General features: G+C 45.7%; 1 protein-coding gene across 1 annotated transcript in view; it reads left to right on the top strand.

Moving 5' to 3' along the window:
• Positions 1–2972, top strand: part of TXLNB (taxilin beta) — a 53809-nt gene extending 50837 nt beyond the window's left edge. The window contains exons 8-9 of the mRNA XM_073335218.1: positions 1144–1239; positions 2427–2972. Coding sequence (XP_073191319.1) covers positions 1144–1239; positions 2427–2972 — 642 coding nt within the window. The remainder of the gene's footprint in view (positions 1–1143; positions 1240–2426) is intronic.
• The last annotated feature ends 13025 nt before the right edge of the window (positions 2973–15997 follow it).

Here is a 15997-nt window from a genome sequence, read left to right as displayed (position 1 = left end):
TTGAGTAACAGGCCTACTCTGTCCTTGGTCTTCCTCTTGTTTTTAATGTATTTGTAGAATGTTTTCTTGTTTCTTTTTATGTCCCTAGCTAGTTTGCTCTCATTTTGTGCCTTGGCTTTTCTAATTTTGTCCCTACATACTTGTGTTATTTGTTTATATTCATCTTTTGTAATTTGACCAAGTTTCCACTTTTTGTAGGACTCTTTTTGGAGTTTTAGATCATTGAAAATCTCCTGGTTAAGCCAGGGTGGTCTCTTGCCATACTTCTATCTTTCCTATGCAGTAGGATAGTTTGCTCTTGTGCCCTTAATAACATCTCTTTGAAAAACTGCCAATTGTCTTCAATTGTTTTTTCCCTTAGACTTGTTTCCCATAGGATTTTACCTACCAACTCCTTGAGTTTGCTGAAGTCTGACTTCTTGAAATCCATTGTCTTTATTGTGCTGTTCTCCTTCCTACCATTCCTTAGAATCATGAACTCCACCATTTCATGATCACTTTCACCCAAGTTGCCTTCCACTTTCAAATTCTCAACCAGTTCCTCCCTATTTGTCAGAATCAAATCCAGAACAGCCCCCGCCCCCCCCCAGCTTTCTCAGAGGATTGGGCCCTAAGGAAATCAGAAGTCTCCCTATCAAGTGTTTGTAATTGTTCACATTAAAACACTAGTAAGACTGTAATCTTTGCAGCAGAAAGTGAGAGAGAATTGAGTGATCAGTTTAGAAATTGGCCATTACTATTGGAGTAACCATTTTGTGTAGGCTGTGGCACCAGGATATCTCTTTTCTTCATGTAGATTTCCTTTGGGAAATATTAACTTTCCTTCCTCACAGCCTTAACTATTTTTAACATGTATAATCATTTTTAACCATGTAATATATTTTTCCTATTTTGAAGCACGTGGGTGTGAATGGCAGAGGGTATTCACTTGTGTCAAAGTTTAACGCTTGGGGAGTTGAAATTAAACAAGTCTCTCGCTATATGTTAGTCAGCCATCATTCTTTGACAATGCTGTATTAATTTTTATTGTAGTTACTGGTAACAGAGCTATAAGTAGAGGTTTAAGAAAAGATAACTAAAATGCTGTTCTAACTTCAAATAACATTTGGGATACCTGCTGTGATTCTCTTCCTGCTTCTGTAGATGACAAAGAAGATGAAGAAGCTGGAAAAGGATACAGCTACATGGAAAGCCAGGTTTGAGAACTGTAATAAAGCTCTATTGGACATGATTGAAGAGGTGAGAAACCTACTTCACAATTTTTTTCATATTTTCAAGTTAATTAGGGGCTGATCCAAAGCCCACTAAAATCAATGGGAAAACTCCCATTGATATTGATGGTCTCTGGATCAGGGCCCTTTTTCCTAGTATATGTTGATAAAGTCAGATCTTGGAAAAAACATCTTAACTATGGAGACCAAGATATTACTGGGCCTGGCTCTGTGCATACACTAACAGCTTGTCCACACGGGAAGTTAAGCCTAATTGACTAAAAGGGTGAATTTAAAGTGCATTAAACCCCCATATGGATGTTCTCATTCAGAAGTGAAGTGGCTTTAGTTCACTTTAGATTAAGGCCACTTGACTTCTGAAAGAAAGTGTCCACACAGGGGTTTTAATGTGCTTTAAATAATGCACTTTAAAGTCAGACCTTTGGTTAATTCAGCTTATTTTCCAATATAGAAGTCACTGGGGACCACAATAGATTTAAATGTTCCCTATATAGAGAAATTGCATAGAAAATTAGTAGGGATGTGGAAACTGATTCAGATAAAATAAGAAGTTACCTAAAGTTTCATCCCAAACTTAATTGTAACCTGGACTAAGTTTCTGAGGTTTGAAAAAAGAATGAATAACGTCCCCGCTGCAACCTCCAGTATTGTCATTTTTGTGGACTTCTACGTCCAGCTAGAATCAGAAAATGTAGATGTCCACAAAATGCTGCAAGAAAGGCTGTTCTCACAGAATTTCCAGCCAACCAAAAACAAGGTGGATTGAAAATATGAGGCAGCCTGTTCTCAGGAAAATTCCAACACAGTGTTCCAGGAAGTCCAGATAAGCAATACAGGTTTTGGGTGCTTATCTGTACTGACATTCTGAATGTTTTATCATCCTTCTATCACTAGAGATTATTCATGGCTATGCCTATGCCTCATATCTCTCGGTGAAATTCAGCTGAGTGCAGAGGACCTGCAGAATGCCTTATTTACCACTTAAGTGACACACTTCAGTTAACTGGGATGAATTAGTACTTAATTAGGAAGATTGTAATTGCATCTGATTACTCTGGGGACTCCAGCTACCTTGCAGTGAAGAAAGGTTGCATGTAACAAATTATATCTTTATAACTGCAACATACGTGTGTGAACTTCGTGAATATTAACTCCATTTTTCTACACCTTTGCCTGATTTTGATTTGATCACAGAAAGCAATGAGGGCTAAGGAGTACGAGTGCTTCGTGCTGAAAATCCAGAGGCTAGAGAACCTTTGCAGAGCGCTGCAGGAAGAGAGGAATGAACTGTACAAAAAAATAAAAGAAGCAAAATTCACTAACGAGGAAGAGGAGGATGAGGAGGATAGAAATGATGACATCTTGGGAAAAGAGGCTGATGCAAGTCCTTCCGTTACTGAACAGGATAGTGCAGAGCTCTCCATGATTGATGAGAACGTCCTGAAGAATCTAGCTGCAGCATTCATGGTGACCCATCACGTGCAGGATCCCCTCACAGTCTCCAGTGAGACCAGTAATCCAGAGCCAGCTGACCCTCAAGCATGCAGTCCTCTTTGTCTCACAGATCCAGGGCCTCCTTCCCATCCCACCCCTCAGCCAGAGGCAGGGAATCCCTCTGGGCAGCTGAGTCTTGCTCTGAAGTCCACTGAATGTGTGCCAAAGGCTGAAAAATTTGAAGGCACCCCAGCAGAGCAGCCCACACAGCAAACAGGAGATGCTGACATGGAAGGAGTAGATTAAACGTAACACTGTTTTCTGGCTTGTCTTTCTGTCAGTCACAGCTCCATTTTCTCCCAAAACTGATTTTCTGAAACAAAAAAAAATGGGGCTTGAAAACATGCTCAAATGTGTTTTATAAGGGTGTGTAACGCATCTTACCTCTTTGCCACCACCCCACACTAATAATGGGTTTGCTATTTTGGCTGTCCCTGATATACGCAAAGCATAATATTTTCTTAATGTCAGCAAAATATAACAAAATTACAAGATCTTCTTTCCAGGCATAATGAGTCATCTCACTCGACAAAATCCAGGCAAAGTGTTGAGGTTTCATGTTTTAAGAATTGCTGCAATATGGATACACATTTTTTAAAGCTATATAATTAAATATATCAATTTGGCTTGATGGTGCACAAAACATGCCCTGTTTAGAAGCCAGGTGAGCTTAATAAATGAGGTGATGAGGATTTGTGATCACAGCAGAAGCACTGATAGGGTAAACTGAAGCCATTAAGAAATACAATAATGGCACATTTTTGCAAAAGTTACCTGCACAAATCACTAACTTGTTATTGGAAATTTTGTATCTAAACACCCACACACAACTCCAAACATCTACCCCTAACTGCCATCTCTGTTCAGTGCTGTGATTGTGTCATTGCTTTCAACAGAACCATCGTGAAAGGGGAAATTTCTTCGCACGATGCCTCCTAATATTGCTGTTTTAATCTTTAGGGGCAGATCCTGGCTTTTAAGTGTAAGCAGTGTCAGGATGAGCTCCACCCTGACATCTGGTGGTGAGGTGTGGCAAGTTGTGGAAAAGAACTTCAGGGGCAGATCTCATTTGCATAGGCACACCCACCACGCCTAGAATGAGACCATAGCTGCCCAAATGGTCACTTTGGCTGCTGTGGGATCCCCAGTGTCTCTGTTATTGGGGCAGGAAGAATAAATTGTTATTACCCTGATTATGGGAACTGTGCTTGGAACTGTACGTGGCCTTTTGTTACGATGGAGGGATTCACCATCATCTAAGTAGCACTCGCTAGGCAAGGGTCATGGGTTCCAAAACTGTGTGAATGGAGAGAGGCTGGGGACAAGTATTAATACTTGGTGGCATGGGCCCCTTGGTGAGGGCCTTACATGCTGATTGCACTTCCTCCTCTCTCCACTGTGGAATATCAGAGCTAATTTTGATTTCATTAGAAGTCTAGTTATAGGCTGCTGAGCTCACTTTGGGCTGACAGTGCCCCAGCACTGGGGCTCCCCTACTATAAGCTGAATTCACCTAAGAGCTGAAATCACTGAGTGTTGTGTTAAGTAGTGGGGGAGCCTGAAGATATATTGTGGAGCAGTTTGCGGGAGGGCTGGTGAAGCAGTTCGACACGGAGCAGTGTGTGGATGGCAGGAGCTGCTTGTGGGCCGTGGAGCTGAGTGAAGGAGTTCGTGGGGCGGCTGGCGGAGCGGAGCGCAGCTGAGCGAAGGAGTTCGTGGGGCGGCTGGCGGAGCGGAGCGCAGCTGAACGAAGGAGTTCGTGGGGCGGCTGGCGGAGCGGAGCGCAGCTGAACGAAGGAGTTCGTGGGGCGGCTGGTGGAGCGGAGTGCAGCTGCGCGAAGGAGTTTTGTGGGGCGGCTGGCGGAGCGGAGCGGAGCGCCGCTATGGAGCTATGGGGCGGTCAGCTTCAGATCACGTAAGGTGCCTCTTACCCCCGTCCCATTTCCACCCAGGTTGGGAGGTAAAGCTCCGCCGATAAACTTTCGAACTCTGGGGCTGCCCTGACCAGGGACAGAGACTTTTGGGGCATTGGACTTTTGGGGTTGCTGGACTCAAGAACCAAAGGGAAAAGGGCATGCCCCAATTTGCCTGGGGTGGGGTTGTTTTTGCTCATGGGTTGTGTTATGAATCCGGTTGGTGGTGTTTCCCCAACATAATGCCACATTGTTTCTCTCTGTTATTAAAAGACTTTTGCTACACTCAGACTATGTGCTTGCGAGAGGGGAAGTATCGCCTCTTGGAGGCGCCCAGTGGGGGTGGTATATATTTGTCCCAGGTCACTGGGTGGGGGCTCGAGCCGGTTTGCATTGTGTTATTGGAATGGAACCCCTAGATATTGAACCCGGCCCTTGTTGCTGCCAACTCTGACGGGCAGAAGGGTTACATTTTTGGGGGCTCGTCCGGGATCGCCTGGGTCAGTACCCCTCGCAAGCACCTGTTGAGTGATCCACTACATTGGGAAACAATTTATATATTTTTTTTGTTTGTGCTTATATTTTGAGGAAATTACTGTTTGTTTGTTGCTGGTGATGTTCTTGAGATATGCAGCCCTCGTGGGCAGAGTTTTCCTTTGAACACATCGAGCGCAAGTCTCACATTTCCTGCGAACATCTTCAGCCATTCGGGGCCAATAGAACCTACTACGAATAAGTTCCAGGGTCCTCTCCATCCCTAAATGCCCAAAGTCATCATGCAGGGCCCTCATGGCCAGGGCTCTGTACTTTTTTGGCAGTACTAGTTGTGCTCGTTGTTTTTGTAAAGGGTCAGTGGTCATTCGGTGTAGCACTCCCTGAATCAGTTTTAGTTTGGTCCATTCTCTCAATAGTAGTTTACCCTCCGGGTTAGGTGGGACAACCGCAGTCGGGCTTCGCCCCTCCCTTTTGGCAAGTAGTGTATCACGAATGTCAATATCTTGCCGCTGGGCTTCTTGCCAGTCAGCCGCATTGAGCATGGGCAAAGGAGATTGGTCTAATGCAATATAGTTCACCGAAGCAGAAGGCATGCATTCAGGGGGCAGGCCCAAAGCTTCTGCAACACATCCCTGAAAGTCTTCACGGGCCTCTGGCTCTCGGCGACTCACACTGCAAATAGCTCTCACTCCATCTGTGGGTATCACAGCAACTTCTGGAGCCTGCGGACGCCTGGACAATGCATCTGCATCTACATTGCTTCTCCCTGATCGGTACTGAATGCTGAACTCATAGCTAGCCAAGGCGGCCACCCATCTCTGCCCTGTAGCATCCAGCTTAGCACTTGTTAACACATAAGTCAGTGGATTGTTGTCTGTCCACACCTGGAACTGAGCACCATACAAGTAGTCTCGAAATTTCTCAGTGATGGCCCATTTCAAGGCCAAAAACTCCAGCTTGTGGGTGGGATAGCGAGTTTCACTATCAGACAATCCTCGGCTGGCAAAGGCTACAGGTTTACATTTGCCTTCCACTTCCTGGTACAGGACTGCTCCCAGACCCTCCAAACTGGCATCAGTATGCAGGATAAATGGTTTGCTTGGGTCAGCAAAAACTAGGACTGGAGCATGAGTTAGGCAAGTAATGATTTCTTGAAAAGCCCTTTCACATCTCTCATCCCACCGTGGCCCAAATGGTGCACAGGGGCCATTGTGTCTCTGCACAGGAGGCTTTGGGGACCTCCCCTTATTCTTGGACTTAGATTTGTTCTTGCTGGACTGATGTCCCCTGGTAAGATCATTCAGAGGCTTTACAATCGTAGCATAGTTTTTCACAAATCTGCGGTAGTAGCCACTAAATCCAAGGAAGGTCTTGAGTTCTCTGTAGTTACTTGGACGTGGCCATGTAGTGAGTGCTTCTATTTTATCAGGATCAGTACTCACACCTTCTTGGGACACAATGTGACCCACATACTTCACTGAGGTTCTGCAGAACTGGCATTTGTCAATTGAAAGCTTCAGACCATAATCCTCCAACCTATCAAGCACTTTAAGAAGTCTTTCTTCATGCTCCTCTAAGGTTCTTCCAAACACAATCAGGTCATCCAAATAAACTAACACTTGCAGTAAATTCATGTCTCCCACAACTTTCTCCATGAGACGTTGAAAGGTGGCAGGTGCTCCAGAAATCCCTTGGGGCATGCGTTCGAACTGATAAAACCCTAATGGGCAGATGAAGGCTGTCTTCTCCTTATCTTCTTCTCCCAGAGGGATCTGGTAGTATCCACTTCGAAGATCCAACACAGAGAACCACTGGCTTCCCAGCAAACAGTCTAAGGCGTCTTGCACTCGAGGCATAGTGTACTGGTCGACCACCGTACGGCTGTTTAGGGTGCGGTAGTCAATACACATCCGGATTTTCCCATTCTTTTTGCGGACTACCACAATGGGTGAGGCGTATAGGCTGCGGGACTCTGTAATGATGCCATTCGCAGCCAGCTCCTGAAGATGATGTCGCACATCTTCCATCTCAGAGAGAGCAATCTTCCTAGATCTCTCCCTGAAAGGTCGAGAGTCATGTAGTCTGATATTGTGCTCTACTCCTTTTGCACATCCCACATCCCACTCATGCAGTGAGAACACCTTGGATCTTTCACAAAGTTTCTTCCTCAGGCGATCTTTCCAGTCCTCGGACACTGGTGAATCTCCAAAGTCAAACTTTGCTGGGTCTATTGCCGGAACTGGAGTTTCATACTGGGGTTTTACAATCGACTCAGGCTCAAAGAGGTCTGCTATCTTTTGTCCTTGCTTCACAAAAATATCACGACTCGTTTCATTAGCAATCAGTATAGTCACCCTTTCCTGGGCTTCAGCAGGTAGGGTTATGACTCCACTGGGGACCAGCACTCCTTCAGGGAGCTCTCCTCCCATCGGCTGCTCTATCATTGCTAACTTCCCTTTACTGCCTTTCAGACAGGTACTCATGACAAGCACTTCTTGCTCCGTCCTTGCAGGCACTACTAAGGGGGTTGTGCCCGCGTACTTCAGTGCCCCAAGCGGTAGCTCAGATGTGTCCCTTTTAGCGCTCTCAATTTTCCTATAGGCTTCAGCACAAAGCGTATGGATCATCAGGGTATTCAGGTACTGGTCCCCAGCCCGCCTTCTGCAGTAATCCGCGAGTACCTTGAAGAGACTGGAGTTGGTCCCTATCAGCACAGACACATCAGAAGTCCCTTTAGGGTCAGGGCATATTAAGGCAGCTGTGTCTACCTCTTCTCTTACCCCAGCAACCTCCTCTGGGAATTCCAGGTGCACTATGACATACCCTTGATAGGGGTATTCATCCATGCTGAGGCCACATAGGCCAAGGCCAGTCAGTGGCTGTATAGGCAAGTGCCTAAGCATCTGTTGGTAGAATGACTGAAATATAATAGTCACTTGAGATCCAGTGTCAAGCACTGCTTTACACTCCACCCCTTCGATCCTCACCATGACCTCTGCTCGAGGCCCTATCAGTCCTGCAGGGATCCCAGCTGGAAAGTCTTTTCTGGGGGAATCTTCAAATCCTGCAGACCTGGGGGGTCCCCGTCCCCAGACCCTCTGGCAGCTACCGGATCTCTCCCAACTGATCCTCAGCTTTCCATACACTAAGGAGGGGTTTTCTTCATTACGGCACTTGGCAGCACTGTGTCCATCCTGACCACATCGGTAGCAGAAGAATTGACCTTTCCCCCTTCGCCTGGGGGGGATGGTGGCTCTAAGTGCGGGCTTCTCAATCGCCACAGTTTGAGGCTTCTTATTCCTAGAAGTCTTAACTCGGTCAACGGTACTTTGCAGCTCAGCTATCCGTTCCGTCAGGACCTGCATTTGTTGGGCAAGTTCCTCTCTGGTGCTCACCATCAGTACACTGGCCATTTGCAGTGGTGTTGTGCTGGCTGGCTCCGATGTTTGGGCTTCCCAAAACTCACTGGCAGCCTGCCTTTCTTCCTCCTCTCGGACCTCTTTTATCAGCTGGGAGTAACTTGGGGGATGTTCCCGTCGTTCTCTTAGCCGGAGATGAAGTAGAATCGGGTTCTGATACTGAGTTCCTCTTACAATTTGAGCCAGTCTGGTCTGATCCATCTGCTCAGCAGTCACTGCTCCCCTCATGACAGCTCTCTGAAGCAGTCTCTCCAGTCTCTGTATGTAGGCTGAAGCCTTCTCGCCCTTTTGTTGTCGGGAATTAAGGAACTTACAGTAGCTGTCTTCAGGGCCCTCTACGCTCCCAAAGTTGTGTTCAAGGGCCTCTAGGCAGTCCTTCACACTGACCCCAGGGTCAATGAGCTTCAGGGTGCGAATCACATCTAATGCTGGGCCGCCAAGGCTCTCTATAAGGCATCTTCGCTTTTCTGCATCTGGTACGGCCCACTCTTGCAGCATTTCAGTGGTATGCTCTAACCAGGGTTCAAACTCCTCCTCCCCAGCAAATAATCTTAACTTACGACAAGAGTCTGACTCAGCATGGGGCAGCACAACCTTTTCCAATATTTGCCCCAGAGCTTTTGTCCAATCATCAGCCGAGGCTGCAGCCTCCGAGCTAGAAGCTGCTGAGCCAGGGCCCAACAAACCTGACATATTAGCCATTATACAAACAGTAATTTCCTCAAAATATAAGCACAAACAAAAAAAATATATAAATTGTTTCCCAATGTAGTGGATCACTCAACAGGTGCTTGCGAGGGGTACTGACCCAGGCGATCCCGGACGAGCCCCCAAAAATGTAACCCTTCTGCCCGTCAGAGTTGGCAGCAACAAGGGCCGGGTTCAATATCTAGGGGTTCCATTCCAATAACACAATGCAAACCGGCTCGAGCCCCCACCCAGTGACCTGGGACAAATATATACCACCCCCACTGGGCGCCTCCAAGAGGCGATACTTCCCCTCTCGCAAGCACATAGTCTGAGTGTAGCAAAAGTCTTTTAATAACAGAGAGAAACAATGTGGCATTATGTTGGGGAAACACCACCAACCGGATTCATAACACAACCCATGAGCAAAAACAACCCCACCCCAGGCAAATTGGGGCATGCCCTTTTCCCTTTGGTTCTTGAGTCCAGCAACCCCAAAAGTCCAATGCCCCAAAAGTCTCTGTCCCTGGTCAGGGCAGCCCCAGAGTTCGAAAGTTTATCGGCGGAGCTTTACCTCCCAACCTGGGTGGAAATGGGACGGGGGTAAGAGGCACCTTACGTGATCTGAAGCTGACCGCCCCATAGCTCCATAGCGGCGCTCCGCTCCGCTCCGCCAGCCGCCCCACAAAACTCCTTCGCGCAGCTGCACTCCGCTCCACCAGCCGCCCCACGAACTCCTTCGTTCAGCTGCGCTCCGCTCCGCCAGCCGCCCCACGAACTCCTTCGTTCAGCTGCGCTCCGCTCCGCCAGCCGCCCCACGAACTCCTTCGCTCAGCTGCGCTCCGCTCCGCCAGCCGCCCCACGAACTCCTTCACTCAGCTCCACGGCCCACAAGCAGCTCCTGCCATCCACACACTGCTCCGTGTCGAACTGCTTCACCAGCCCTCCCGCAAACTGCTCCACAATATATCTTCAGGCTCCCCCACTACTTAACACAACACTCAGTGATTTCAGCTCTTAGGTGAATTCAGCTTATAGTAGGGGAGCCCCAGTGCTGGGGCACTGTCAGCCCAAAGTGAGCTCAGCAGCCTATAACTAGACTTCTAATGAAATCAAAATTAGCTCTGATATTCCACAGTGGAGAGAGGAGGAAGTGCAATCAGCATGTAAGGCCCTCACCAAGGGGCCCATGCCACCAAGTATTAATACTTGTCCCCAGCCTCTCTCCATTCACACAGTTTTGGAACCCATGACCCTTGCCTAGCGAGTGCTACTTAGATGATGGTGAATCCCTCCATCGTAACAAAAGGCCACGTACAGTTCCAAGCACAGTTCCCATAATCAGGGTAATAACAATTTATTCTTCCTGCCCCAATAACAGAGACACTGGGGATCCCACAGCAGCCAAAGTGACCATTTGGGCAGCTATGGTCTCATTCTAGGCGTGGTGGGTGTGCCTATGCAAATGAGATCTGCCCCTGAAGTTCTTTTCCACAACTTGCCACACCTCACCACCAGATGTCAGGGTGGAGCTCATCCTGACACTGCTTACATCAGCAACAGCCCTGCCTCAGCAGGAGCACCAGAGATTGTGTCTCAGGCAGGTATACTCTCTCCCCGATTTCTCTTTGTGCACAGGTGGTGTACAGTCTGCTCTGTCCACAGATTGCTCCCAGAAGCATAAACCTGGGTGTTTAAGCTGGTACAGTCAGGAACGGGAGCTGAGCTATGCTGCTTCCTCTTCACTCCCTTTTTGGTATCCTGCTCCTCAGAGTGGAACAAAAGCAAACAATCCCTGTGCTCCCCTGAGTGCCAGGAATGTAGAACATCGGAGAGGAAGGAAGGATGCCCCTACCCATCCGCAAGCCCACTCAAGGGCCCCTTACACTCTGGCCCTCACTATTTTAGCCAGCTTCTGTGTGTCATCAACTTGTTTTTAGAGTCATGAGCAAAAGGGGGAGCTTGTAGGGCATTCAGCAGGGAATGTCAGGAGTTATGTTTGATGGAGAGTCCTAATCTGCCCTGCCTGCCCATTGCTAGAATCCCTCTCTCATCCCCAGCATGCATCCTCTGCACTTAATCCAGTGGGCAGGGAGCCGTAGTGGGCCAGTCTGTATTCTGCTATGGTTTCATGACTCTCTGGGGATATTAGTTGGCAGTTCCTCGATGGAGCAATGAGCACAGGCGTTATTTGGCACAGTTTATGGAATCCCATGACACCTCTCCTATCTGTGGCAAGAAAGAGACCTTGGGTCACATCTATGTAGAGTATGTCAGGCTGCAGCCATTCTTCCAGCTCCTTGAGAATCTTTTACTGAGGTTCTGGCTGCACTTTTCCCCTCACCTGTTTATCTTTGCACACCTTATCCATGGTCCCAGGATGTTGCGAGATCTCCCCATCAACCTGCTCCTGGCACTGGCCAAAATGGCCACCACCAAACCAGGAGGAGAAAGCTTGGTGGGGCAGGAGAAGCACTCGGCAACTTTGGGGCCTATTTTTGGTCCCTTATCAAATCATACCACTGGTATGATTCCTGTGGGTGGTATCCACTGACTCCTTAGACATCTTTAAGGAGTGGTGGACACTGTCAGGGTTCTCTGCTTTCTGTCCCCTTCTGAATCCCTGATTTTTAACCTTTGACCTTCACTCCCATTGCTGTTTTCTAATTCGTTCTCCCACGTAATCATTTGTGGCCTGAGCTTAGTGGTTCCTCCCCCACCAGGGGGCAGGCCTTTAACTATGGTTGGGACTAGGCCTGCCATTTTTAGGAACATAAGAACGGCTATACTGGGTCAGACCAAAGGTCCATCTAGCCCAGTATCCTGTCTTCGGACAGTGGCCTATGCCAGGTGCCACACAGGGAATGAACAGAACAGGTAATCATCAAGTGATCTATCCCCTGTCGCCCATTCCCAGCTTCTGGCTACCACAATAGGTACACTTAATCCAGAGCCCACCAATCCCAGTACCCACAATAGGAATACTTAGTCCAGGCCTTCATGCTACCAGTTCCTGGTCTGACTATCTCAACACTGTGAAAAAGCCACTAATATGAGAACAGAAGTCGAGAAACCCTCAAATGCTCTAGAAAATCATACATGCAGATTTAAATTGAAATATTGGTGACCTAGGCGGAAAGATGTCATTTGTCAGATACTGTGATCACAAAATTCTTGTTCCATTTCACCCAAAAATGAGTCTCCATTTTTAATCTTCATTCATTCCCAAAGAGATAATTCAGCCCAGTTAACACAATATAATTTTTTTCATTATTTTCACTGTTTGGTACAATCTTTTGGAAAGTTATCTGTTGCAGTATTCACAGTATGATTTGTGACAGTTGTTTGTTCTGGAGTTGGCCTTATCCGTTATGGCTAAAATTTTTAAAATTTAGATGCCTCAAGTTAGGCACTTCCTTTTATATTTAAGCACCTAAATGTTGGTAATCTCCTCTGAAAATCAGGCCGCTTAGATGCCTAGCATTGAAACTTTTAGCCTATACATTAATTGTTTCAATTGTTGAAAATCTATACTCATGTGGTTTACTTTCTTTAGGTTCCAGTGATTTTGTGTCTATAGAAGCTGAGTATAAATTTGAAGCATATAGTTTTGCTTGTTGTTAGGGTGTTTTTAAATTAAATTAGCATGATTCATATATACATTAAATCTCTTTCTGCTCTGGTGATTTGTGAATTTTTTGGTTTGGGTTTGTTTGGGGTTTTGTTTTGTTTTGGGGTTTGGGGCTTTGATTTGGTTTGGTTTGGGGGGTTTTTGTTTATTCATTTGTTTTTGTTTTTTGTCATTTTAATACCTGTCTTTGTTTTATAATGTCTTCACCACCATTGTATCTAAGTTCCTTACAAACTTAAATATCCAATTACATCCCCCAAAACTACATTAAAAGAACATTCAGTTTACAAAGTCATGCACTCTGAAGGAAGGAAACACCAGAATTAACATTGCTCATGTAACCAACAGACAACAGCCTCAACCCCCAACACCACCCTGATTCATTCTCAGCACACCACCCATCCTGTGCACTGACTAAGGTAGAGGTCCTGTGGAAAATTAGTATGTCATCATGCCACTTTTGCTCATGCCTCTCTTCCCATCCCAGCTCTTGCTCCTAACTCCCTTCCCCAAGTCTCCCAATTCCCTCCTCTCCCTCAGGCTCCTGCACGTGTCTTCCAACCCTGCATCTCTTCACCTACCGCCCCACAGCATAGGCCAGACAGTGAGGCCCATTATTGTGCTTAGAAAATGAGTTTCATTCTGGCACTAGGGGTACCACTTACTCTCTGCAGATTTATACAGCCAATAACCTGAGAGGCCTTGTATTAAAAGTTCTCTGCAAGAAACCCTACATTTTTCTGTCATGGCACAAAGTTACCAATTTTGATACCATACCGAAAATAGTTCTTGTCCATAATTTCATTAATATTTTCCCTGTAAAGGCCCAAATTGACTGCAAATGATTGAAATGTATATGGAAGTATATTACAGGCAAGGCAGAATGGACTGAGGAACTTAGAAGTCATACACAAGAAAAAATATTGCAAATAGCCAATTTGGGTGAAAAATCTTTTATTTTTAGTAGTTGTGGATAATAAAATGTGCTAAAGAATTACAAATTCTTGCCCTACTGGCGTGTTTATGCATTAATATTTTCTACCATCAGTCTAACAGATAATGTGCAATAAATTACCATGACTAGCTTTTCGTAGTAAGTATAGGTCAAAGTATTACCCCATCCCTATCATTTGTTTTTCTTGGCAATACTCACCTTTCACTGTAGGCTGAATTATGTTACCATTTACCCTCAAGAGAAGTGTTTGTGCACCAGCCTAACTACATGAAATGATAGAAAAATGCATCAAATATATTAAATTTATGAAAATGCCTAAAACGTTATTTTCCTTGGCAATGAGCATGTTTCTTCAGCCACAACACTGAACCAAGTAAAACACAAATCTTTTGACTGGACTGCCCTTTATTTCTTGCTCAAATATTTATAAGTGGCAGTTTATCTGAATTGGTATGAACTGACATAATTATTGATATAAGTCAAAATTGTATTTTCTATTTCAAGTCCAGTGTTTGCTGTGAATTATATATATTGTTATTGGCCCTGTATTGCTTATTCCCTGAGTAAAGTACATTTTTATTTCCCAGTCCGGCATCCTACTCACCACAATCACTCTTGCCGGACACGTCATCATTGTGAATAACAGGTTCAGCAGCCTTTTGGTCAATGTTCTCACACTTCTGACACAAGCCTGGGCAGGAAAGCCCAGCAGCAAAACAGGAACAATGGAACATCACCATGTTTGACATTTTACATGCTTGCAAGCATGAATCACTGCAATATACAATCTGGTGCTGGATTTCTTGCCATCCAGGTCATGACAAGCTCCTTGTTTTCTAAATGCTATCCAGGGCCACCGGGGGAATGAGCATTCATCCTGTCAACAAAAGAGTACCTCATTATAGCAGCCTGGTCATTTGCCTGCTTGCTGCGTTGGTGTAGAGCATTACATGTTGGTGGCACGCTCAGTTCAGGCAGTGAAGATGAAGCTAGGCAGAACACCTTGCATCGGGCATCACTGACATCCTATGGTGAAGCATGGCCATACTGGATGGCACACACATTTCTCAAGCACAAGGAAAGTTGAGTCTTGAAGTGTAAAGTCTTTCCCAAGGTCTGTGAAAGCATCCAGGAACTCTTCACTCTGAGAAGCCACAGCAAATGCCTTTCTCTTTCCTTTTCTATAGAAGGCACTTGCAGAATCACATCCTGTGAACGTGTGGAGTCCAATAAAGGGGATACTTACTTTCGGGCCTAGAGTTGAAGTGACTTTCTCCAAATCAATAGTGTGGCTTTGATTCCCATCACAACTGAAGAAATGCGAATTGACTGGCCGTTGTGACTTAAGACTGATGCCTATGACTGTAACATCTGTATCTGGGTTCCTAATGATCACAGTCTGGTAGTCCTTTGCAGCCTGTTTCACGTAGTCACATTCTTCGTGGTCACAACTTAATTCATCAACAGCTGTGACTGTCACTGAACCCTTCTGCACAGCCAGACAGTAACACTCTTCTCCATGAGCTATGTAGAGAATGATGTCCTTTCCTACAGCTTGCAAATCTGCATCCCTTCACATCATGTACAAGAATGTCTGAAGTGCTTCCTTATTGTTGCCATAAGAAAGAATCTTCTTCCACTGACTGGAGGTTTTCTGGTCCTTTCCATAGATTTGTACCACTTGGGAGCCACCTGCTGCTCAGCGTGACTGTTCCACATTTTTGATGTTCACATTGAGTTACAGATCTGTGACAAAGTCCAAAGAAAGTACACTTGTACTTTCTTGCAAGCTTAATTATGTACATTAAAAGGGCATCTGCAAGCTCACCCAATGTTGAAAGAATATCACGTAATGCTTGGATGACAGCCATTCCATCAAAGATTATTGCACTATTCTCTGGAATGTGGTCAGTAAGGCAGTCTCCACCTTTGAATTGAAGATAGAGCAGAGCTGATTTGTTGGTTTTTACCAGAGCATCATCAGCACTAGCAAAAGGGTAGGAAACTGCTGCCAAGGAGTAGGACAAGATTTCCCAGAGACTGAGGCTAGATACATATAACAGTGCAAACCAGTTTTATTAAACTGAATTCTTTGGAATCTTAGATGATTGACAAGGGATTTCCTGGTCTTCGTGACCATCCTTGAGCACGACCATATTGGTTGAATACAT

The sequence above is a fragment of the Lepidochelys kempii genome, chromosome 3 (assembly GCF_965140285.1).
Source record: "Lepidochelys kempii isolate rLepKem1 chromosome 3, rLepKem1.hap1, whole genome shotgun sequence".
In the NCBI taxonomy this organism is placed as follows: domain Eukaryota; kingdom Metazoa; phylum Chordata; order Testudines; family Cheloniidae; genus Lepidochelys; species Lepidochelys kempii.
Note: the sequence above shows the minus strand (reverse complement) of the source record. Positions and strands in the feature narration are given on the sequence as shown.